Source organism: Hyposmocoma kahamanoa, unplaced genomic scaffold, assembly GCF_003589595.1.
Source record: "Hyposmocoma kahamanoa isolate Upper Pololo Valley unplaced genomic scaffold, ASM358959v1 83, whole genome shotgun sequence".
Classification (NCBI taxonomy): domain Eukaryota; kingdom Metazoa; phylum Arthropoda; class Insecta; order Lepidoptera; family Cosmopterigidae; genus Hyposmocoma; species Hyposmocoma kahamanoa.
Genome location: NW_020654175.1, coordinates 1,498,949 through 1,525,581, shown reverse-complemented (window position 1 = coordinate 1,525,581; position 26,633 = coordinate 1,498,949). Strand labels below are relative to the sequence as shown.

Here is a 26,633-nt window from a genome sequence, read left to right as displayed (position 1 = left end):
GGTACCATCACCATTAATGATATAAATAAAATAAAAATAAATAGTGTTATAATTTAAGTTTGTTAATACTAATAAAATCAGTAATTAATTTCAGTAGGGGATTTGAAAAGACATATAGCAGAAACTGGAAATTTACGGGACGCGGAATGGACGGTGGAAGACTATCGTAGATGGAACAAGTTCTGGAAGGGCAGCTGAAAAATATATGGTCTGGGGTACCTTCATCAGGCCACATTCACAAATTGAGTTATCCCGTATTCTAAGTTTTGCCAGATGGACCAGGGTGCAGGCATGACCAAGGCGAAGTCGGCATATCGTAGAAGTTACAGATTTACTGAATCCTTAAAGGTTAAAAAAACCAAGGTTTTTTGGGGATACTTATTTGGATGTCAGCATAGTACTTGCCCTTGATAAGCTTGATTTTGTTCCACTCATTGCTCCATGAGGAAAACATATCATTGGTAGCTAAAGGCAGGAGGTCATAGGTAAATGTCCTATAATGATTAAGGTAACCTGTTTGGATAGCGTTTTTCGCCAATATGTCTACGGTTTCATTCCCTTGGATCCCGCTATGACACATGGGACTTGTCAACTTACGTCTCTGGGTGACGGGCGCAGTGGCGGTGCCCTCCGATCGACGCGATTTCAAGCTCTGAGTGGCGATGCGGCTGCGATGGACGCGCGTGTCGCGTAACCAGACCTTAGAGGATGGACAAAACACCAGGTGCACGACTTATGCGTCCAGTCACTTACTGTCATAAAAAAAAGAAAAAAAGACATATTTTGAGCAAAATATCCCATCGGCGAACTGAGACTTATCTAATCATCAAACAGTTCGTAATTTCAGCTAAAAGATGTCCACTGCACTGAATATAGGCCTCCCCTAAATAATGCCACAACGACCTGTCCTGCGCCGCTTGCATACAGCGGACACCCGCCGCCTTCACCGGACCATCAGTCCACCTTGTGGGTGGTCTGCCCGTACCGCGTCTTCCGGTACGCGGTCGCCACTCGAGAACTCTTTGGCCCCATCGGCCATCTGTTCTGCGTCAAACGGTTACATCCTCAGAAATCTAAATAAAATTTCTTTGGTTACATCTAATATTAACGCAAACCAGTAACGTTATCCATAACGGGTTGATGATTACCATAAATATACGAGATCAGAAAAATAAGTTTCTTTTCTAAAGTGAAATCCCAAAAGTTTTATTGAAGTTATTTTAATTGAAGTTTATGGCTGTTTGTTTCTCTGGATCATTGCTTTTTCAACGATGACAAATACAACTATGTTTGAACATCTTGCTTTTCTTACATTTGACAGAAAAGAAAATGATTATTTGTTTTTATTATCGGTATTGATATATTATTATTTTATTTATTTTATTATTTAATTTCTACCATATTTCACAGTAAGCAAGATGAAGGCCATTGACTCAAAAGTTTTGTCAATTAACACGATGACTGCTCGTGCAATGCACGTTATACTCCGAGTGGTCGTGCTGGCCTCGCCGTGCGCGACTCTCGAAGTTTACTTCGCCCCATTTGAAGAGCGTGCTAGCAATTTCTACGAAGACTACAGTTCTGGTAACCTTTTTAAAAATCTGACTGGATGTCAGACGGTAGGTAGTACAATTTTTCATCCTTCAGGCTAAGGCGTTCATACTGCCAGATCTTAGATTGTAATTTTTCGGTTGCCATTTTGAAACTTCTCAAGGCGGCTTCGCTCGGCCCGTCTTTCCACGGGCGCGGCCCGCAAGCGTAAGCTTGCGCCAACGCGCCGGCGCTGCGGGCAGAGGGCCACCCGAGCGCGCCCGTGGTCGCCCGTGGTGGCCTGTTTGGATCCGCCGTGTGTCGGTAACTTCGGAGGCGCGGCGCGAGGGCTTATAATATGAATACCTTGTATTATTTGAGTATTTATGTGGTCTGTAGTTGTAACCATTGCACAATATAAAAGTGGCTGCAGAAATAGCTATGCGTTCTTCGTATGACATTTTCGAACTCTGTAGCTCGAATCAGACTTATGCCGCAGGTGCGGGTGCACGAGTCTTTCGCTTGCTTGCGTGACTCGTTTCGCGCATACGCAAAGATTTGTCTTGTGCGCGCAGGTAGAACTGTTCTCGAGTCGCTCGCTTGTGCCGGCCGCTTGCCTTGCGTTGCGTGTGTTTGATATCTAGCATGTTTGATATTTCCACGTAAGCAACAGGGAACGTTTGCGGAGGACAGCGCCAACAGCGCCACAGAGCAGCATCGTCCACGCGTCCAATAAAACCAAAACAAAGACAAGGCACTGCGTATGCGCGCGCGTTGCCGAGAGAACGCAAAGCGGAAGACTCGTGACTTTTCTATAGCCGAATGCCGGTTAATCCATTTGTATGATCGGCAGATTCCAATACGTCAACCCAGGGCTGGCGCGGCAACTCACTGGCCTCAACGGTCCAAAGCAATGCCTCTGGTCCGCCTGACGACATAGACGGAGTCAAGAGTACGCCCAATTTATTTCTTCACCTCTATCGATAATTCAGCAGATAATTTTGAACCCATTAGGACCTTTTTATTAGGCTCCTAATTCCGTCCTCTAATTTCTATCAACGTGATTCAAGTAAATTAACGCGTCTTTTGTTATTATTAGAAATGCGTTAATAACTTTATTATTATAAAAAATAGAAAAATAAAAATAAAAATGAGAATGAGAATATTTTATTTCAGATAATTACAATCCATGTTTCATAATTCAAATTATATTATTATCATATTACTTATATTTAAAATTTAGAAATTTTATTAAAACTGAATTAAAAAATTTCAAATTGAATTGACTAAAATCTACAGATGGTTAGTAACAAAAGTATTTATGATCTAAGTGTTGGTGACTATTTCTCAAAATAATCGTACTTAACGAAAAGCATGTTAGGAAACACTACAAAAAATGTTAACATTAAGCTTATTACACATTGGCAAAAAATCAATTAATATGGCAAAAAGCATAAAAAATAATAAATATATATTTTTTTCTTAAAACTAATATTATTTTTGAAATACAGTTTGGTTTCTTACTTAAATCACAAAATTATGTTCTAATCATATTTAACTCAATTGGTACTTGAAAATCTGAAATCTTCATCGTTCATCAGCATGTATTCCATACGAAGGTCAGATATCTGAAGTAATTCAGTTTGTTTTTGGAGTCATTTCTAAAAAAGGAAATATTGTTTGGGTCAATTGGTCGATTATGTGACTTTGCGAGGGGATTTTTTTAAATGTTAACTATTTATTAGACAAATGCTATTTCGTTATATACTTACGTGATTCTAGTGGTGCCCATGCAAAAATTTTACGGATGAGTTCGGAAATTAAGTGAAAGTGGAAATTAAGCGTAACGAAAGAAAAGTAAATTGGTATGACTCATTTTATTTTTGGCATATTACTTAAATTTTTACTACGAAACCACACATCAAATCACTTTTATACAGAAACTACATTCAATCAAGGTCTGTAATACAAAAACATGCACCTTATTATTGTGACGTTTCGTATTTTATGAAGCGACAAACACTTCAGGTGGGCGGCAATTTTATTTTTGTATGAAGAGAAGAGTAAAAAACATTGTCACGAAAACCTTAAAATAATTAATGAAATAATAAGATTACACTGTTCGTTCTTCGTAGTATTAAATACTACGCAGAACGAGCAGCAGAACTAACGTGTTTTTCTTTAAAATGTTCCTATTTGTTTTTGTATGACTGAATAACAACATAGTATTTTTGTGTGCACACATTTTTTGTAAATGTACAAAATATTTTGAGAAATAGTGTATTAGTGACATGCAAGTGATAAACGCGGTTTATATACGGACAGTCGAACCTGTCCGCTTAGGATGGATTTGGAGCTGGCCCTTACCCTGCGCACCTGCGCCAATGATCGTGTGGAAGCAGTCGACTTGCGCCGCTGCGAACGTGCCCGAGATACATTTGTTACTTTAGAATAACCTTCTTATCCAAGTGAAAGAAGTCATAAAACAACGAATTACTTTACAGGTCCTATCTGAAAAAATAGTTTCATGTCCAAATTCCGCAACAAATTTCGTTAGTTTGTTGATAGGTTCCGAATAAAAACAAGTAACACTATTATTTTCAACGTACATATAAGAATGTTTGTTTCAGAGGTGCTCAAACGAGTACTATCAGTAAGCGTAACCGATGGACTCCCAAGACCGACTGGTAGGATTCAAGAAACACAAATAAGAGGACATAAACGTCAAGCGGACCCAGATGGATATAGTGCGGACATAGGAAATATAACAGAATTCTCTATACACAAAACTCTAACTAGGGAAATTAATAGAATCGCGGAACAGATTACCACAATAGAACAAGAAATTTTAACGTCAAAACATGTAAATGACGGACAATTTCTCAATGATTACGATGAAGAATACACAGAAAAGGAATATAAAAGTGATATCCACAGACGTGCCCCTGCACAGTACCACTTTTGGGAGAAAAATGGAAAAAGTGATTTACAAGTATCCGTGAACCGCAAAGTTAAACCTTTTCTTGGTGCAAGTGTTTCTGGACAAGTAGCAAACGATGAAAAAGAAAAGTGGAAAGAGGACGATGCGACGACTGACAAAGACATAACAAAAAAAGTCGTATTAGAATCTTTGAGAGATAAGCCTGAAAATATTGAAGAGTCCTCAAAAGAGAACAATGACGCATTGGATAAAATATTGCACGAAAGAACTTTTATGCATAACCTTTTTAACGATTATGAAGAAGTGCAATACTGGAACAAATTATTTGTTACGCCGCAGCCGTCTCTTTCTCCAACTACAATTGATCTGTTTGAAGATTCAAACCAATTTGATAACCAACATACACTACTTCCTCAATTTGTCTTAAGAACCACACAAACGAAAAACAAATCAAAATCACCTACCAGTAGGATTACACAATCACCATTACGTACACAACTTAAGCGAACAAATATATTTTTAGCCGACGTACTACAGCGGACTACAGCGGACATATTTTCGAATAAAATACTAAGCAACGTATTTATATCTTCAACCCAGCCCGAAACCATGACGACATTAGCAACCCCTCTCGAAATAATGTATAGTAAAACTGTAACACCAGAGACTACTGTACGACGTCTACCACAGAGTCGACATTTTCTGCCTACAACTGCAAGAATTGACTATGAAAAAGTAACAAAAATGTATCCAACAAGAACGGAAGAGGCAACGAAAGCAAATGATTTTAAATCACCAATGCAATACCAGGTTAAACCTGTGCATTTAGGAATCTTTGAAGCAACAAAACAATTTTCTAATGTTCCTATAACAATGACAAATACTGATACGTGTACTCCAACAAATGAGGGCCAACTATTTGAATATTTAGATGCATTCACTTTCACAGATAGCATACGGCCACACTTGCCAAGAATGAGAAATTATACGAACAGTAAACATAATACGGGCGTAATGCAACCCAACGATGCGATACCGAATTCTTTTGACTTATGTAAGAATAGTTCAGCTTATATTAACAATACTATAAACGAGATGCAGAGTCTATGGTCACAGTATACTATAATTACAGTATGGTTTGACACGGTTGTCAGTCATCGAGTAAATAACCAGAAATAGAGACGAAATAAGGGTCCTCCACCCCTGGCAACTCATCAGGCAAATGGGCCTTATCACTTTTAAATATTAACTCTGGTTTGCGCTGAAATCACAAATTAGAAAGCTGAAATAGTACAGCGCCAACAACTGACCTGCGTGTACGTCTCCGTATATTCCAAAAATATTCTGTATTTGTTGTAATAAAGATAATATCCTAAGTATGGGGGGAAAAACAGCAAAACATCTAATTACAAAACAAATGGAATCACATTTCATCGGTAATAAATTATAAATATGTAATTTTTCAATTTTCGTCCATTATAGCAAAGATCAAGTTAAACTGGTCGATTTGAAATGAAACAGTTGACGACACCCGTCAATTGTTTTGAATTCGTGCTGGCCAATCGGAGCGCAGTTGTCACAGTAATGATTTGGCAGAATAGTTTTCAAACAAATTAAATTACATTTCGTCTTTATTTCTGGTTATATACTCGATGTTGTCAATAAAAAACTCACTTGAACTGTAACGTTTACGAGTGTAGCCTTCAATAACACTATTCATACGCTAGCTTATGTCCTTAAAATTCAAAATTGTCAAAATAGTAGTACATTGTTTGAACCATTTTCTGTATTTATGTCCAATAAAAAGTAGGCAAGTAATTAGTTCCTTAACTTCTCAAATTGCTCTCAATCGAAATAAGTAAGATATTTTCAAACAACATAACTCACATTGGAGCAGCGCGTAGGAAAAAGACTTAAGGAGAAGATTTTTGAGCAATTTCTTGTTGATCAGCTAACAAAAATGGCAGAATTCTTAAATTGGATTTACAGAGTAGATGGGTCATCTGAAACGATGCGTCTCTTTGTAAACTGAATTAATTATATAGAGTGATGAGTCCTTAAAAGTTTGCGCATGTGGCTAGGCAACACTAAAGTGCGGAAGAATTTCTAGAGCAAAAGTGTAGTCAACAATAAGTCTGAGTCCTGGACAATGGATATGAGAACTTGCTACAAAGTCGTTCAGCAAGCAAAAAGTCCATTTGAGGTGCCGCCTTTCCGACGAATGTGTGTTTACACGTGTAGTTTTCAAAGTTGATGATAATTTCAAAGATTACTTTATTGTAATTATTAACAAAGTGTCAATCATCAGCCTTATTGTAATGTTGCAGCTTTCCTTAGGGGTATGGATGATGTAGACCAACCAGATAATATGGATTTTAACAATTTCGTACCGTCTATGATAAAAATGGTTCAAAAAATAGTCGATAACAACAAAAAGGAGGTAAGAATGTAATATTATAGTTAGTGAATGTTCAAAAAAAACCCGAACAAATCGCATCTCAATGAATTCAAAGTATTTTTTTAATAATATTAAATGACGGGACGAACAAGTCGTGCGTTTGATGGTAAGCGACGCGCCTGTCCATAACAGTTGCTGTGCCACTCTGAGCTTGAAATCGCAAATATAGTCGGGTATTTAGTACACCTGTTGGTACAACAGATGTCGTACCAAATATCTATTTTTATAATAATTTTTCTTACATTGACAAGTTGCAGTTTATCAAAGCTACTCTAATATCTAGTGATAACAAACAAATCAACCAGATGTCACTTATTGAACAGATTTTTATGGATAGTGGATATTATTTTGTTACAAGGAAGAAAACAGACTTCTTATATTTCATATTATTATTAAAGAGGACTAATTAATTAATTAATATCCATGGCAACTTACATAGTTTAAACTACTTTGTCTATTGATCAGCGCCATCTAGATATAATAGTTGGAATTTTGACCTTTTTCAGAGTTACGATTTGTAGTATGGAGATAGCAGTACTCTTGATTTATTGGTCCATGGTTTCTGTATACAGGTTGTAAACATAATTTGAAAATTTGCTATTCATCGCAGTATTCCCGTGCTGTAAGTGGCTAAATGACAAAATAATTTTTTGAGCTATCATAAAAACCATAACCCCGTTTTCAGAATATTGAAATTGTTTTTATAATGATATTTCAGCTATGCATCGTTAGGGTAAATTCCGATAAGTCTGAAAGGGTTGTAACCCTAACTAGTTTCCCGTTTCATTGTCGTGAACAGGTTCACGACAATGAAACGGGAAACTTCCGGTCCACAAAATTTATTAAAAGACAGTGCAGTAACAATAAAAAGATAAATGTAAAAAAAAACAGGTACAACAGTATAAAACACTCCCTACACTTTATTATTAAGGCACTTACCCCTAAATGGGCCGAGTAACTAAATTACAGATATAGGTACACGAAGGCTGTAGACTGTTATAAATTATTACACATGATTTAGCTTATTTAATGATTATAAACGTAGTAAAGAACCAAAATTAGCGATTATACGCGATGGAATTTGAAACAGCTCCGACTGTTGTGAAGGTCGAGCTGGGAGTGACCGTGGTACGAAACAAAATGAGAAAGCGAAGGAAGATGGAACAATTCAAATTTAAAATTTAAATACAAGTAAAAGAAAAAATGATAGCATACAAGCGGAGAAAAGCGATACAAAAAGGTGAGATGACGGTGTCAGGAGGTCACACCGTCACAAGTCGAACACGTTGACTAATTTTAACTGATTTTGAAAGAGAATTTTGTGGCTCTTTCTTTTGCTATTTAAAACGGATATTTTGACCATTTGCCACTTAACCGCGTTTTAGTGGACGGCAGAAATGCTGTACTCACATTATTGATTACGAAACAAGTGAAATGCTAAACAATTCTGAATTTGAGGCACTCTTGTTCAAACAACAATAAGCAAGTCGGTTGGTATCACAAAAAAATGCAAAATAGCTTTTGATCTGGCCATTCATATATGGGACGTGATAAAGGCGGGTACAGGACGGAAAAGGGACGTGGCGCGTCTATAATGATAAATTTATCAAACAATGTTATTTTATTCAATAATAATATTGTAATGATAAAATATCTTAATCTTAGAAGCAATAGAGCTCCTTGTGAAAGAGTTTGTCTAGTTGTGCCACTTTATCGATCTCTGCCGCCAAGCAGTAATGTTAGCATTACTGCATTTCGGTTTAGAAGGTTATGGGTGCTGGTGAAATGACAGGCACATGGGACTCGTCAACTTATGTCTCAGGGTGACGGACGCAGCGGCAGTGCCCCTCAGGTCTTTGCGATTGAAAGCTCTGAGTGCAACTGCATGGACAGGCTCGACTTCTTCGTCCCGTTACTTGATGTATATACACGTTCCGTGGCGGTAACAGCAGAGTGGTAACCCTAGTAGTGTTTTATTCATATTATACATACTCTGTTATTGTGTAGTCAAAACACTTTGTTGCTGTTAATATATGATATTGAAGTGTTGTGTCGGAACCGCACATCAATGAAAAAGTACGCTAGTACATAGATATCGTTGTATCAACTTATTAGCGCCACGTCACAGCGGTTACCTATTAGTAGTCCGAAATGACATTTTCCATAAATAACGTTTGCTTGAGTTTTCATAAATTTTTTTAAACCTTTTTTTTTTTTTTTTTTTGTTAATCCGGGGGAATCTGCTTACAGATACCCCGGCTCCGCGGGGGCAGAGCCGGGGTTATGTGGGAAACTTAACCTAACATAACCAAACCTAATCGTGTCTTTGCGATAAACATCCAACGTATCCTGAAAGAACAACGGTTTCGTTATAATTCGGTTTTCGGTGTAATGAAAATTCGAACAAACGTTATTTCGGAAAAAAGAAATTCGAGTTTGTGATAGGTTACCGTCACAACACTGATTCACATCGAAAGCTACTGTGCATACGTGATGGGAACATGGACGGGACTTGTTCCGTTCGGACCTCGTCCCGTCGTGTGTCATCGTCGTGTATACTTGAATACTATGTTTTTTTATACGTAACGATATTAACGATAGTGCCCATTCCGTCCGAGACGGTAAATATCACCTTACGTTTGCTGCGACCTTAATATCAAATAAACCTGTTATAGTACCTCATTAGTATTACTTACACAAAGTATGCACTATACTAGGATATCGTCCCTAAATTGCGAGAGCAGTTGGATAAAAGTATGGATCATGCGCCGACGTGTCCTGAGGTCATCCGTACAACATCGTTTAAAAATGGAACAGAGATGACAACGACGACGGAGACGACGGCGACGGCCTCGGAGAAGACGACCTCCGAGAAGACGACGATTACTGCCGAAGCTAATACTGCGATCTCTTCTTCAACTCCAAATTGGGATAACTATGACGATGACAATATGACTGGCGTTGTCATGGGAAAGGTTGATATACAAATCTTTTCTTCTTCTTCTTTTAGTTTATAGTTGGTGCCCTTTTTGGATTTCGCCAGTATCAAGTTTTCCGCTTAGTCATTTTAGAGCTTCTGCAGCTTCTGCTATTCAACAAGTATTGTGGATGTACAATTACATGTACAGTTTCATGGGCATTTCTCCTGAAGGGCTAAGTTCTCTGACTTCAGTGGTAGATTTTTTTATTTCAGGAAAAACATTGAGCGGGGAGGAAAAAGAAATTAAACTTAAATAAGATTCTATTAATTGGGCAACTAGATTCTTAACAGTTAATGACATATTTGATGCACCAAATTCAGTTACCACTGAAATGAGGACAATTTAGCAAAAGTATAATTCTCGTATAAAATATGAAGAAGGCATAAAATATGAAAAACATTCAATACCACTACAATTAAAAACTAAAATTTATTCATAAATTGTTATTTACTTGCTACGGGGAAATTAGGGGTGCGAAATCAAAGCCGTATACGTGAGTCACTTGCTATATTCGAACTGCCCCCGCTGGAAGCCGGCGCAGCTGTAAATACAGGTCAACATTTGTGATTCCTCATCCAATAACACCTGACTATAAGCGCTAGAAAGATCTAATTTTGTGAATTCTTTCGTACAACTTCGCGAATAGCTCATATATACGTGGAAGAGGATACCTATCAAATAAAAGTTGTTCGTTTAGTGTCGATGAGTAATCCGCATATAACCTAATGCCGTCGTGCTTCAACACTGGCACTACTGGGCTTGCGTAGTCTGAGTGCCGAACGGGTTCAATTATACTTAAACTTTGTAACCGATTCAACTCATCCTCTAACTTAGGACGCAGGGCAAATGGAACAGGACGCGCTTTACATAAATGGGAGTTGACCCTGACTTTAGATTTAATTTCACTTATACTTCTATGCAACAGCCTAATTTGTCTGAAAATAGTTTAGGATATTTCTGAATAAACATGCTTTCATCGACTGTAAAGTCGCAATTGTTTACTTGGCAAATCTGTAAATTAAATTTTGGCATGAAGTCACGACCAAGTAAGAGTGGTCCTCCGCCCTTTACTATATAGACATCTAATTTTATTTTTCATACTTTTGTAAGAAATAGGAAGAGAAATTATTCCTAGTTTTTATGATTTACCATCATAGCTAAGCAAAATTTTGTGACTATGTCACAACTGGTGACTCATAAAATACGTTTTGTAAGTATTTTCTGACATGACTGTTACCGCAGAACCCGTATCTAGTTCAAACTTTAACTGAATATCTCCTATTGATACCGACTCCTGCATAGGTTCGCCACATATTGAAGTGATATTGAATAATAATCGCTTATCATCATCCTCACTAACCTCCTCTGCACAGCATTGCAAAAAATTTTGATTTAGGGCACTCTTACAAACGCGCTTCAAGTGTCCTTTAGAGCCGCACTTCCTACAAGAGTACTTTTTAAATTTACACACATTGCTTGAATGACCATTATAACCGCACACTTCACACCTTCTCGCTGATGCCGATGGTATCCGTGGACTCCCCACGTACCTGCGAGATTGGGAACTAGGTGCCGACGACCTCGTGCGAGCCACCACCTTGCGAACATCTATAACCTGTGTTGCCAGAAGCGCTAAGGGGGCACCTGTCTAGCGCCCTCTCGAGCATAACGGACGCTTCCAGCCAGTCGTAATGCCTTTTCTAAGGTCAATTCCTCAATCGAGTCTATCGCTCCGGGCCGCCAGCCGTACCCAGCACGAATCTGTCCCTCAGGTACTCAGTCCATAGCCAGCCCGCGCACTCGGGCCGCCCATTGCTGAAGAGATTAACCAGAAATTTGCACGGTTCTATGAAACTTATGACGCTCTGCGAACCCACATTTCTTTGTTTTAAAATGGCCGTCGAGTAGCCGCATTACCTCTGCGTAGGTCAACGAACCGACGTCATTTGGTAAAGCTAAATCGCGTAGGAGTCTATAAGTGTTCTCCGATAAACTGCTGAGTAATATAGCTCGTCGCTTTGCACCACTTTTATCGCCGTCATTCGTAATTTCGTTCGCTGAGAACCATTGTTCCAAACGACCTTGATATAAGGCCTACTCTTGAAAATCGTGATTAAAACACTTATTACGCCAACCGATACTTTAGATATAATTTAAAATAAAAAAGAACGCGTTGGAACTCCTCGTCGCCACTGTTATTTACTTGCTACGGGGAAATTAGGGCTGCGAAATCAAAGCCGTGTACGTGAGTCACTCGCTATATTCGGACTGCCCCCGCGGGTAGCCGCCGCAGCAGCTACCACTCAAAATATTTAGAAAATATCCACGTAACATAAATCGACCAGAACAACGCAAAGAAATTTCACGTTATGACTATATTAATTCAAATGAGTTTTTAGTTTGGCTGTTCGGTTTTTTTTTTCAATCACACAAAGTATTTCCACATCTATATAGATTTTAAGACTTTCGTGGTTATTCACTAAATGATTATCACTAGTATCAGGTTTCTTACCACGGTATGACTTCTTTTTATTTTCCCGATATTTCGGACCTAATAAAAAGAAGTCATACCGTGGTAAGAAACCTGATACTAGTGATAATCATTTATTTCCACACCTGTTTTAAAAAAATTTAGAAAGTAATCTGTGACTACAAAAGCAATAAATTTTTTGGTACTTGCGTGATTAATATCTTTCATTACTTTTTATACATGTTTAAGTAATTCATGCAACTTCAAAATCTTTCCTTCCACTTTTTCTTCGTATACCTCTGTGTATATTTTCTTTAAACCTTTCATATGTAAATGGATCGCTTTTTATCTTTGCTTTTCTAGCACGTTCGCACGTTCCTTCATCGTCTTGATTTCCAGTTTTTGTTTTCTGTTATTAATTTTCAGTGGGAAGCAAGTAGTAATATTATAATTATGAAACTCGATACCATTTACTAATCATTTATGTGAAATAACGTATAAAATTATTGCTCTTCAAAGAAAATATGGCTTCGTTGGCAGTTTTTTCCGACTTCGGTGGAAGCTTTTCTGAATTCGGTGGGATAAAATCCACCGAATCCAAGGCCACAGGATTCAGAATATATACATTTTTTTGATATTACTTGTAAACGACAATACTTGTAAAACCAATAAATTGTTATTGTATCTTACTCGTTACAACACATATTATAAAAAATATTGCATACGACCATTGACTTACAATTTATATGGACGTCGGGTCCGCGCTAAAAAGTGTCCGCACTTGTAAGGCGCTAAAATCGTATACAGAGCGCGACACTCCGCTTTAGTCTTCATTTGTTCTACTGACAGCGCGATACTGCGATGACATTACAATTTAAATTTCGAATAGGTTGACTTGGGACATTTTTTTTCGTGGTTTTTGTATTAGACCCGTCGTCCATTTATTTGTAAGTCAATGCATACGACCATAAAATTTAGTTTTTGAAATATCGTATGCACCGAATTCAAAAACGAGCTTGGACCAAATCCACCGAATTACGTATTTACATTCAAAAATAGGCAAGAAATCATACATCTGTTTTCTTCAGCCGCAGGAGAATGAATTGCGAAGCTTCCGAAAATGCTGCACTTGTGATGTGTAGCATAATTAGTCTGACCACCGAATTTCCGCACAAGCCTGGGACACGCAGCAATCTAAGTTGTGTGATAAAACTATTGTCTAATTTATGGCCAGATTACAAGTACTGTCATCTAATTTATTAAACGTGAACTAAAGTCCAATATTGAACATATAGTGTCAATTTTAAGAAAAATGACACTTGGAGGATTCTGCATTTCGGATTTTTTTTCTATTAGGTCCGAAAAGTTTATTGTGAAGATTTTGTGCGTTAAATGCCAGTTAACTTTCGACCTATATTATACACTCTATTTTTAGATTTTTATTTTGACAAATAAGTGGAGTTTAGTGCATGGACACCATTAGGTCAATGATGGACACACAATTGCGGCTTACGAGAAATGCCCTCATATTAAATTTGGAATTTTGATATTGCTGAAGTGTGAGTGGCACTGTCACAGTTTAACCACACGACATTTTCGTTCTTTAATTTGATATCATTAAAAAATAAAGTTGCCTAAGTTACAGACTTCTTTCTTTCGTTATAAGAAAGAATCCTCTATCCCACTAGTTGGGTGATCCAGTGCAGTTGACTGAAATAATGAGATTTTTGTTCTCATTTCGTAATTTAATCTGTGAGTGGAGTAGTTTCACAAAAGATGTACCAATAAAATAAATATTAATAATTATTAATTTATTTTTTATGATGACAAGTAGCGGGATAAACAAGTCGTGCGCCTGACGGCGAGAGACACGCCTGGCTATAGCACTTAGAGCGCAAACATCAGAGGGGCTCTGCCACTGCACCCGTCACCCTGACACATAAATAGACAAGTCCCATGTGCATGCCTTTGCAAAATTAGGTGATTCTTCGAAATGGTATACTGGGGAGGCCTTCAGCATGTGTGAGTGTATACCATAGCGATCAAGTATTTGTATGTGGTAGCATCAAGGACTGAACCGCCTGTCTGGCCAGACGATTTCAAGATTTTAATTTTGGCGTCGAACTACCTGCAGAACGAAATGGTTATCACTAATATCAGGTTTCTTACCACGGTATGACTTCTTTCTATTTTCCCGATATTTCGGAACGGTTGCACGCTCCATGGTCACGGGTTGACTGGACGGCGGCAGATGACAGCTTTAAGAGCAGACATATCTGTCTAGCCTCTTGCGCTGTCGACGACTACATTCATCGCAATTTGTTGTGGCTTTACGAGCGGCCACCAGCCAGGCAATAAAACCAGGGCATCTTTTTTATAATGTCTTCTATTTCATTGTGCATATATGGGGTGTAAATTTGAAACGGGGCAGCAAGGCCAGCCACCTTCACCGTTGTAGTTACAGGAAAACGGTTCTATAAGACTATCCATGAACTTTGAAGATATTTTGATTGGCATTCACAGATTTTGAAAACATGGCACAGCCAGCAAGATAAAAAAGCAATTTTTACAAAACTTTCTTTTATGCCAGTCGATTCGGTCTCTGGTAAGGATGAATAGTCTCTATGGGACCAATTGAGGTAAGAGTACTACTCGAAATGTCAGAAATCGCAAAAAACTTTTCATCATACATTTTGTAGGGACATATTTAGTACCTGATCAGTTATTCATTAAGGAAACTAACAAATTGACAACGTGTTATGTATTTCAAAATAAAAACAATAACAAATAGCTGCTGTACAGTTTTTACCATTTAAATAATATGCTTCCAATAAGTCTATTGATTAAAATCGTACGTAAGGCAAGTTTCCGGAATGGATAAGAAAAAATAGTATAAATGGTCAGAAATGAATTTATTGTTTCTCAAAATATTCTCCGTTAGCTTTAATGCACTTTTTCCTAATGAACCATGAACCAATTTCGAAAACATTTATACCACTCCTCCGTGACAATCTCTGAAACATATTTTTCATACTCTTCGACAGCCTCTTCAGGTGATGAGAATCGTTGACCGCGTAACTGGCTCTTAATTTTTGGAAATAAATAAAAGTCACAAGGTGCCCGGTCGGGGCTGTACACGGGATGGCTCATAAGGTCAACGTTGTTCACCTTCAAAAATTCATTTGTCTGTCTGGCCGTGTGAGAACTGGCATTATCGTGGTGCAAGATGATACGGCGTTTACGGTTATTTTTACGGAGTTTTTCAATAACTTCTGGCAAACAAATGGTCGTGTACCAATCACTATTCACGGTACAACGATTCTCCAAAACAGCAGTAGCTACGTGTCCAGTTTTATTAAAGAAAGGAAGTAATCGTCCGCTTAGAGGCACTTTGCACGCGCGCCACTTTGGTTGGTTTCGGCTCATCTCGAAAGACTCATACGCTCGATTGCTGCCTTGTTTTGGGATCGTAACTATAAATCCATATTTTGTCACCTGTTACTATGTCCCACACCAAATTTGACGTCCCTTCGTTGAATCTGGTAAGATTGGCATTGCACCAAGTGACGCGATCCGTTTTTTGAGCCTCAGTCAAATTGTGTGGGATCCACCGAGAGCACAGCTTTTTCACACCCAAATGTTTGTGTAGTATTGATTGTATTTGACTCATGCCTATGCCTTAGGATACCCGAATGTCATGGTATGTCACATACCTGACTGTTTTGATCATACGGCGCACAGCATCGATGTTTTTGTTGTTCACAGCAGTGGACGGGCGACCATCACGAAATTCGTCACTGAGATTCACACGACCGCGTTTGAATTCTGCAAACCAGCTATAAGTAGTCGTCTTGCAAGGTGCTTCATCGCCAAAAGCAGTTTGAAGCCGAACGAATATCTGCTGAGCTGTAACATTACACTTAAAGTCGTAGAAAATCGTACTACGAAAATTTTCACGAGTTAAATCCATGGTGATGTAGACAACCAATTTCTAAAATGACGCCACAATGTAAAAACAAGTGACAGTCAGATGAAATAAACTGTATTCTACAGCCAAAGAGTTCCATTTTCAAATGTTGTAATTACTTTTTAAATATTGTTTATGTAAGTGGCCAGTTCCGGAAACATATAGTGCGCCCTATGCATTAAAGGTGACAATTCGCTATTAAGAAAGCAAAACAATACTGTTCCAAATTTAAAAAATAATGATATGATTATAATTTGGTTTTACTTCATTATTATTTCTAGAGTAGGAGCCAGTTTCTTTTCCAACAAAAAGATTTCATTTAAAATGTGTGATGAAAGGTTTTTTTGCTATTTCTGACATTTCGAGTACTCTTGCCTCAGTTGGTCCCATAGAGACCGTCATCCTTATCAGAGACCGGATCGAATGGCATATAAAAAAGTTTTGTAAAAATTGCCTTTTATCTTGCTGACCGGACCATTTTTTTCAAAATCGGTGAATGCCTAACAAAAAATATCTTCAAAATTCATGGATAGTTCTCTAGAACCGTTTCCCTGTAACTACAACGATTAAGGTAGCTGGCCTTGCTGCCCCGTCCCAAATTTACATCCTGTATATGTAGAATTACTGGTTCTGAGGTTGTGCAGTAGGTACTCGATGCGTCACAATGTACGAGTAGATATAGGAATGTGTAAGTCTCGCGGTTACTTGTTATGCATGATGGATGAGCGAAACGAAATCACTACAATGTACAATCGATGTCCAAGGGTACCTGACCTCTTATCTGACTATTTGGTTCTGATTAGATCAATGTGAAGAAAGGTTTTAAACAAACTTAATCTTTAACCTGTGAGACGTAAAATTCATTTTGATATTCCTTATTGCATCATGCATACCTAAAATACAAATCTTTTTATTTAGTTTAGGCTCCAGCTTTCCACAAATGTACTTTGTTTTGTGAGTTTTTTAGTAAGTACCTAGTTTTAGTACTTTTTGTGGAAGGAGAAATAAACGATATTTATTTATTTATTATTCATCATTCTTTTTAAGCCAATTTGATCTTTAATTACGTTACATACGTAAATTAACTTATCTGTTGAATCCGTAAAAAGGCTCTCAAAACCAAAAAATCAACTTTGGGATCAGGTACCTTAGGGCGTCGCCTGTACTAGTAACCCCGAGCAGATACAGACAGCTAGGAACCGATATTCCTTTTAAGCAAAACTAACGGCTGGATTTTACGTTTTTTTAACAACGCTCTTAGTATTGACCGTTGCGCCCTTTCACCTCTCAGCATATTAATTTTTTATACAAACCATTGGCTTAGATCGATATAAATCAGTTGTTGGTCATTGGAACAATATTCTTTCTCTCCAAAACGTAGTGCCTTCTCAAAAAAAACCGTTGCGGGATATTACGGGACCTTCTATTAAATGGATCAAAATCGAAAGCACTATTATCTAATGCGTTATCTACTGGACAAGCACAGCAATGCGATTAATTTTATTAATTATTTTTTTTTTAATTTTTTTTAATCATGATTTGTCAATTGCTAATGACCTATGTGGACGAAGTGACCGACACTCGCCTACTAGATGTTCTGTTCAATCTGACCCTAAAAATGTGCAGATTGTACCGTTCAGGAAATTCTGAATTAAACAAAGAATGCCATAGGCCTCTTTTACACTGCTCCACGACGCAACTGTGTGCGGAGCTGCATTTTTTAACATTATATAGAAGTAATTCAGTTTGTATAGAAAACATGCGTCGTATAAACAAACTGACAACGCTTCTCCGTGCGGGGAAGTGCGGCGCGTGCGCCTATCACGTATCGCAAACAGCGCTCCGCAGTTTGTGCCTGCTCGGCCTGTACATGGAGCGACCCCTATGCGGCGCGCGCGGGTCCGCAATACTGCATCCTCTACGCGGAGCAAACGAAGTATTCTAGATCTGCATCTCCGCCACCGCGCGCGTGACTCCGTCTTCCTGCACACTTTTGCGTGGCGCGGAGCAGCGTGATAACCGCACGCACGATCGATCATATATACTCAAGTTAATTATATGCAAAATAGAGATGTATTTTGATTGGTGAACAGTGTTACGTGTGTGGCATGGAAGAGGAGGGGATACCACTGTCGGCGGACTGCGCGAGCGCCTTCACCGTAGAAACCTTTAATTTTCAAGATACAGGTGCCGCTTCCAAGGTGGATACGAAAGATTTCAAAAGATTTTGCCGATATATCGACGCGTAAGCCTTTTTCAGTATTCTAACTTATGACCACGAATAAACAAGAAATGTTAGTTTCAAGAATGCAGATGGAAAATGAAACTGATCAATAACTGATTGGCTTCAATAGTGGTCAGTTTGATTTTCCGTCTTCATTTTAATGCGATTGGTTCAATCTAACCGAATATGCTAAGTTTATTTTTAGTCAGCGTTAATTTCTTACTGCTTTGAAGTATTGAAGGCATTTTGCGTTTTTTCACAGGCCCAAAGTGCACATTAAGCCAGACAGCCCAAAATCGTTTTGGGGACGGTTCACTGGCGGATGCTCAGTGCGATTTTCTGACATAGCTACTGTTTACACCCAAAGAACGTGCAGGAATAAAAATAGGCCGTTGTTGGGGCGACATTTCGCTAGCAAGCGGATGGCAAAACTGGAAAAATCGTTGATGGTTAGTACCATTACATTTGAATCAGAAGTGGACGTAAAACCAGCAGTTTCTTCTTCAGCAGGGGTTCTTTGGAAAGCGAATAAATAGAGATCTCAGCCTGTTTTGTGTTAACGATGTACAAAGTTCCTCTTGAACAATACTCGACATGGACCAAATTTTTTTATGATATCAAGTGACGGGACGATCAAGTCGTGCGCCTGATGGTAAGCGACACACCTGTCCATAACAGTTGCAGTACCACTCAGAGCTGTAAATCGCATATATCTGAGGGGCACTGACACACGTCACCCTGAGACATAAGTTGACAGGTCCATGTGCCTGTAATTTCACCAGCACCACGATACTTGGCGGCAGAAATAGGTAAGGTCGCAGTACTTCCGTAGACGAACTCTTCACAAAGAGCTTTATCTACTGCTAGTAAAGATTGTAGGAAAGGCCTGCTGCTAATAGAGACAATTCAAAAAGCTCGAGCGGTGGCAGCCCAATTGTAATTGAGAGACCAACGGGTCGAGTCCCTATGAGACTTAATTTTTAGCAGCAACGCCTCTTGGTGACGGTGAAGAAAAATGTCGTGGTGGTGCAAAAGTACTGGATGGTTTGCTTGATCGCATATTGACTAAACACCTTAAAATACATGATGTACAGTTCGGGTTCACGCGTAGACTCTCCACAGAGTCTGCGGTGTTATGCCTCAAGCATACTGTCCGGTATTACACGGACCGACGAACATCAGTTTATGCGTGTTTCCTCGACTTGTCCAAGGCCTTCGATATGGTCTCGTATGATGTGCTTTGGCACAAATTGCGTTGTGGGACAGACCTTCCGTCAGAGGTTACTGGGCTCTTCGAATACTGGTATGGAAACCAGATCAATAATGTTAAGTGGGCTAGTTCCCTGTTGAAGTCGCACAAGTTGAGGTGTGGGGTGCGGCAAGGGGGTCTCACGTCGCGAAAGCTCTGCAACCTGTACGTGAATGCGCTGCTTGAGGAGCTCAGCGGCACTGACGTTGGATTTTCGCTGGGCAGTACTATGGTTAACAACATAAGTTAAACCGATGACATGATTCTGCTGAGCCCGTCAATTTGTGCCCTCAGAGAGTTACTTGGTATTTGTGAGAACTATGCTGTGGCTCAGGGACTCAGGTATAATGCAAAAAAAGTGAGCTTCTAGTATTTATAAAGAAATTTATCTTTATCTTTATCTTTATTTAAGCCGCGGGGTGGAGTAGTGGGCGTTGTAGCGCCGGTCTCCCTCTGTGGCTGAGAGCTCGGGAGAGCATTCAAATTTAAATACCTGGGTCACTGGGTGACTGACGATCAGTCCAATCTGGTGGACATTGAAAGAGAGCGGAGAGCCCTCGCGGTAAGAGCAAACAAGCGTGCCCGGAGGTTTACACGTTGTGGTAAAGAGGCCGAATTAACGCTTTTTAAAGCATACTGTCAAACCTTCTGCACGTATAGCCTTTGGGTGAAGTAAAGTGAGGCGACCCTAAACACTTGGAGGGTGCAGTATAATAATCAAATCAAATCAAATAATTTATTTCAGACTTAGTCCATATCATGTTAGTTACAGAAAACTTATAGCCTATGTTACTAACATAGATTGTCAGAGAAAAAAATAAATAAAAATAATGCGTTTAGGATGTTGTTGGGACTGCCGCAGCATTGTAGCGGATCAGGTATGTTCACCTCTATGAACCGCTACCATGCGAGCCTCTGCGCGCACTGATGGCTTTCATGCCATCATTAGAAAAAGAGTAGCTTCCCTGTGGCGACGTGTGCGCGGGGGCTCCAACAACATCCTGGTCTTAGTGGGAGATAGATTGTGCTGTCCCATTCAAACCCACTGGATGAACCTACCTACTATACGTACCTATATTTATAAGAAAGCATGGTGCATGTAGTGCACTCATTATTATTATTATTATTTCATTGAGTTTGTTTTTATTTTATTGTTCTTTATTGATTTCATTTCATTTGTATTTAATTGAATTTATTTTATTTGAATTTGAATTGAATTGAATTTATTTAATTATCTAACGTAATGGATGTGTGCGCTTTGAATTTTGTATAATAATAATATGAATGTAATATTCCGAAATAAATGATCTGATTTCATTTGGTGTACCTACACGAGGAAGAAAATTTATGACATAAAAATTCGAAATTCGAAAAAACAAGATGGCCGCCATACAAATTTCAGAGCCATATAGCTCGGCGAGTATTGGAGATAGGCAGTGGGTCCTTTACCAAATGTCATAGAGAGCGGTGGGGGTCAACTGCCTGTTAAAAAATTTTTTCAAGATGGCCGACTCAAAGTGGGGGCCAAAAAAAAGTGGTCCGATCCGGCTCAAATTTTGCTTGCGCCCGTGTATGGGGGCTAACAATAGGAATATGCGGTCGAAATTTCAATTCCGCCATTTTCCAAGATGGCCGCAAAACATGTTAATTTTCTGCCCTTTGGGGTCATTTTTCTCCCAGAAGGAGTGCGGGTTGGTACAAATGATGTAGGGGAATTATGGTCGGACGGGTTTGATGAGTATCAAAAGGTAACGTCATCTTCAAAACCCGCCCAAAACCTTCAAACCTTCATACCCCCAGCTGCCCGGCCAAAGTATGCGTCTTGGCTCAAAGTGTCCAAACAAATGTTTATCCACACCCTGGGCAGTTTCTACCGGGAGTGAAAAAAATTCAAAATTCGAAAAACAAAATGACCGCCATACAAATTTCGGAGGCCCGTACCTCGGAAACTATTGGAAATAGGTAGATCGTGCTCAAACTAATATCGTAGAGGGCGATAGGATCTAACTGGCTGTCGAAATTATTTTTTCAAATAATTGAGAGATAGGGTAGGATAGATGAGAGGCGCTCAAACAAATGTCGTACAGAATAGTACGAGGCAACTGCAGGTAAAAAAAATTTCGAGATAGCCTGAAAATGGAGGAATAAAAGTGCTCCGATCCGACTGAAATTTGACAACCGATCGTGTATGGAGGTTCATAATATGTATCTGCGAGCGAAATTTGGATTCCGCCATTTTCCAAGATGGCCGCTATACAAGTGAATTTTCGGTTTTTTGACCAGCATTTTACTCCATGAAGAAAACCGGATATATATACAGTAATTAAAACAGTCAACTCAATTCAAAAGGTTGTGGCGTATGTAAAAGGATCCACTCAGCTCATGTCCACGCCAAGTACAGACTGCAACGCTGATTTTCAGTGAATTCTAATTAGAATTACCTATTTTATTGAGATCGGTTAACGGAAAGTGGATGAAATCCAACAAACTGTATTTATCTCCTAAATTGCCACCTTTAGAGGTGGAATATTTTATTCAAATTCAAGTGGGACTACTACTGAGGTACCCCCATTCCGACAAAAAAAGAATCAACGAAATCGGCTCCCAAATGTTAAATTTCTTTTTTTTTTCAGAATGTTGACAACGGCTGTATAGTGAGCCCAATGGCAACGCTTCTACCCTTATCGAAGAGTATATCTCTGTTTTCAAAGTTTACAGCCTGCGTATGCACAGGTACAGTTTTTTAACAGGAATAATACAATTATTAATAATTACATTTGTAAAGTATTTATTAATTTCCTTTGGTAACTGTAAACTCTAGTAGACAGGCAATAGGAGACCATTTTGCTTTGTCAAAATCAATTGGTTGACTAAGAAAAACTAACGTATTTTGATATCGGAGGACAATATTATGGTATAACCATGGACCAATAACTACAAGAGAAGCTAATCGCAATACAAGGCAGCGTAGTCGGGTGTTTGGTACATTTTGGTACACTAGATGTCGCAATGTGTACACAAATGGCTGCTTTTGTAACTAATTTGTTTTTACATTGAAGAGTTGTAATTTATCAAAGCTATTTTATATTTCGATTGGTAAACTGGATGGCGGTGCAGTAAGTGCACCGATTTTATGGATAGTGCCGGCTATTATTTTATTTTGTTTAGGATTAGCGCCATCTACCCACATTGGGAAGCGTTAATTTACGAATCACAATGCCATCTATTGACACACATATTTGTTAATGTTCAGAAAATAATTTCAGTTCTTGATCAATATTTGAATAATATACAAGGAAAAAAAAACAAAGCACTTATATTATATTTCAAATCAGACACAAATTCATTGATATCCACGGCCATTTGCATAATATAAACTCCTTCCAAGCTATCGATCAGCGCCATCTAAATATAAGACGGGATTTTGACCTTTTGCAGAGTTACGTTCCGAAGCATGGAGATTAGAAGTCCTCTTCAGTTATTGGTCCATTGTAATATCTTTAAACCTCTCACCTGAAAAGTATTTTACAGGCGTGGCCTTAAAACACCAAGACGAGGATGCGATTTGTTTATTTATATTATATTTAGCTTAGGATATTTTATTTAGCTTAATCTTTTAGATTTTTTATTAAAGGAAATTTTAAAATTACCCAAAAGACAGCAAAAGATTGTAGATCAACATGGCCAATTAAAAGTTTGCTAATATATTTTTTAAATGTTTTCATTTATACTTTGACATCGTGCGGAGTTTTTTGGCCAATCGAATAGTATGATTCGTTTTGTGACGTTACTAGATTCAAATAAATTAATGTTTTTTAGAAAGTATATTTAATCAAAACTATATTATTAAGTTTTTTATGATAGCAAGTGACGGAACAAGAACAAGGAACAAGTCTTTCTTACCCATAACAGACTGCCACTGCCACTGCGCTTGTCACCCTGAGGGCGCGTTCCCATTATGTTGCGACGACAGATAGTCGTGCAGTTTAAAGTGTCGTGGCTTGTATATTTAAAAAAAGTTGTTTACTTATAGTGCAATACGATTAACTGTCGTTCACAACATTTTTGACGTTACTACGACAGACTGTCGTGACAATGGGAAGAGCTAGAACGACAGTCATTCAACGATAAATAAAACGTCACGATAAAAATGTGACGACAGATAATCGCAGCTACTATTGTCGTCACGTTTTATTTATTATTGTCTGCAGGTATTCCGCCTTTTTAAAAAGTAATGCGTTATTAAAATTTTATCTTCCATTCCCATTTCACATGGAAGCGAACACTCACTACTCTCTTCCAAAAGAACATTAGATTAGAGACGATTGCTGTGCATCAAACGATTCTGTCGTGCAAACGACAAGGCGCCTGCAGTGAACCGATAAATTGTCGTTACGATCCCGTGGGAGCAGCTAGACACGACAGTCGTTCAACGATAAAAAAAACTCCACGACCAGTTCTACAGATAGTCGTGATAGTCGGAAACAGCTCAGATTACTGCTTGGCGGCAGTAATAGGTGACGTGGTAGTACTTTCCTGGACGAACTAAAATATGTAATGTCAGATAAAGTTTGAAATGTGTCCTTTTGGGCAACAACGGTTTTGATACTAATCCTTGTTTCCTCTAGTTATTTCTTATATTTATTTAACGATTGCTTAAATTTCATGTTCCGCTTTCATCTTCAACCCTCTGACCAAAATCATTTGTTGCAGGCAGTTGGTGTAACACGGTTGAAGTCAGTCACAGTGGGAAAAAGTACTTCTTCATGTTACTGATTAGTATTATGAATACTTTATAAAGATCTGCCGCTACGGACTTGACACCGTCGACGTTTCAGCTTGTGACTCACGCCTTCGCTACCTCAAACACATGATTGTTGCTTAAGGTTCCATTTATTTTACAAATGTGTATTATTAACAATATAATATACTTTACATCATTGTGTCTGATGGTGGAAGCGCCACCTTCGAGTACAATTTGCTGCTACACTAGCACTACTGTTTCACCAATAGCCCCGCCGCCTTCCGCTCCTGCACCTCAACCCTTGGGTTCTAACTCTCGAGGGCTTCCAGTGTCTGCTCTCGTTCTTAGTCTGATATCCGTTCCTCCGACGTCCGTATTCCATAGCATTCAAGTTTACTTGAAAAGAGCAAACCTTACAGTTTCTTGCTCATTCTTCTCAGGGAGGTCAGCGTAGTGAACGAGCAGTAGCTTAAATATGATGTTTTCTAGTGTAAATTTATTTTACCTATGGAACAAATGATTCTTTGATTTTGATCCGCGCGAACCAATTATTGTCAACAAATTAAAGGACGCGTGATGGTGTTTTGATTTGGTCATCATCATCAATCATCAACAGCCTGTCGTAGTCCATTGCTGGACATAGGCCTCTCCCAATACGCGGCATTTCGCCGGTCCTCAGCTCCTTGCATCCATCTGCTGCCAGCAGCGCTTCGCAAGTCGTCACTACATCTGGCCAGAGGGTCTTGTACACTACGTTTGTCGAACCGTGGTTTCCGCTCAAGAACTCGCTTTCCCTATCGGTTATCGGTTCTTCGACAGATATGTCCAGCCCACTGCCATTTCAATTTGCTTATTCTACCAGCTATGTCGACGACCTTAGTTCTCTGACGGATAACCTCGTTCCGTACCTTGTCCTTCAGAGAAACTCCGAGCGTAGCTCGTTCCATAGCTAGCTGAGCGACTTTCAGATGGTGAACGAACCGTATCGTGAGCGTCCACGTCTTGGCTCCGTATGTCATAACAGGTAGAACGCACTGATTTGGTCGAGTATTATTTATTTGACGTAATGTTTCGTATTGCGAACGGAGCTGTCCTCCTGTTCCGTGTCATCCGATGTCCTATTCTACTACACTGCCATAACAGTTGTAGTACCAGTCAAAGCTTTAGACCACAAAGAACTGAAGGGCCCTGCCACTGCGCCCGTCACCTTGAGACACAAAGTTGACAAGTCCCATATGCCCAGTACCCTTCAAAACCGGAACACAGTAATGCTTGATTTACTGTTTTGGCGACAGAATCAGGTGAGGTGGCAGTACTTCCCTGAACGAACTCTTTTACAAAAAGCTCTACTGTTCCTAAATATTCGAACAATAGTTTTTTATATATAAATGCATTATTTACTTCTTATATCTTCAATCCTTACTTATATTTCATAGTTCTTAAGGTTGTTTCACAACAAGGAATTGCTTGTTATTTGAACCGACCCTTTTCGACATTTTTATTAGGTAGATAGATAGTTTATTGTCTTGCATCACGCACACACAAGAATATAATAGAGTAAATTCAGTAAACTGATTAAAAGAGACACAGAAAACAAAATTAAAGAAAAAAGAACATAAAAACATAATACTAACCTAATGATCAACAGCTTTTGTATGCTATTGTGTAAAGCAAGCCAAATAGGTTGTGGCTCAGTGTAAAATTTTCCCAACAGCAAGGCACTGATTTTCAGCCACCACCTTCGAGAGTAGCGCGTTGCGGTGCATGAAAAGCAAAAACATTGTGAGGTGAATGTAGTGTGCATACGTGTTAGTATCAAGTGAGTATTATGTCAAAGAAATAATTAGTAACTGTAAAAAAAAATCAGAGAAAATGAGCTGAGTTTGTCCCGCCAACAGAGGTCTCACGGTTCTAATAGGAAATTTGTCGTGAAAAGTGAAGAATTTTAACTTTCCATACAAGTACTCTGGTTTTTGGAACTTTATCACGCCAAATAGCATACACGCGAGATGTAGATGTCTTCGCGAGTCCATATTAGACGATCGGAATCAGTCTCATATCCGTGTAAT

General features: G+C 38.8%; 1 protein-coding gene across 2 annotated transcripts; it reads left to right on the top strand.

Annotated features, from left to right (window-relative positions):
- Positions 1 to 26,408, top strand: LOC113234329. 2 transcript variants are annotated; one of them, XR_003310788.1, is made up of 11 exons: positions 1 to 348; positions 1,411 to 1,584; positions 2,384 to 2,482; positions 4,161 to 5,525; positions 6,799 to 6,911; positions 9,647 to 9,904; positions 18,441 to 18,592; positions 18,834 to 19,020; positions 22,454 to 22,553; positions 24,534 to 24,706; positions 26,279 to 26,408. XR_003310788.1 is itself a non-coding variant. In XM_026469629.1 (10 exons), exons 2-10 carry the CDS (start codon positions 1,419 to 1,421, stop codon positions 24,617 to 24,619), a joined length of 2,526 nt encoding a protein of 841 aa, XP_026325414.1. In that variant the 5' UTR covers positions 1 to 348; positions 1,411 to 1,418; the 3' UTR covers positions 24,620 to 26,101. The 2 variants fall into 2 exon arrangements, 1 of the variants encoding a protein (XP_026325414.1); XM_026469629.1 differs by lacking the exon at positions 26,279 to 26,408 and having other exon boundaries at positions 24,534 to 26,101.
- Positions 26,409 to 26,633: the final 225 nt, after the last annotated feature.

Excerpts from the sequence above, each read along its gene's own strand:
- LOC113234329 (XM_026469629.1), top strand. The coding sequence starts at position 1,419 with ATGAAGGCCATTGACTCAAAAGTTTTGTCAATTAACACGATGACTGCT. Across the intron at positions 5,526-6,798 it reads ACCGAATTCTTTTGACTTAT|CTTTCCTTAGGGGTATGGAT; the intron begins GTAAGAATAGTT and ends GTAATGTTGCAG. Across the intron at positions 9,905-18,440 it reads CTGGCGTTGTCATGGGAAAG|TGTTACGTGTGTGGCATGGA; the intron begins GTTGATATACAA and ends ATTGGTGAACAG.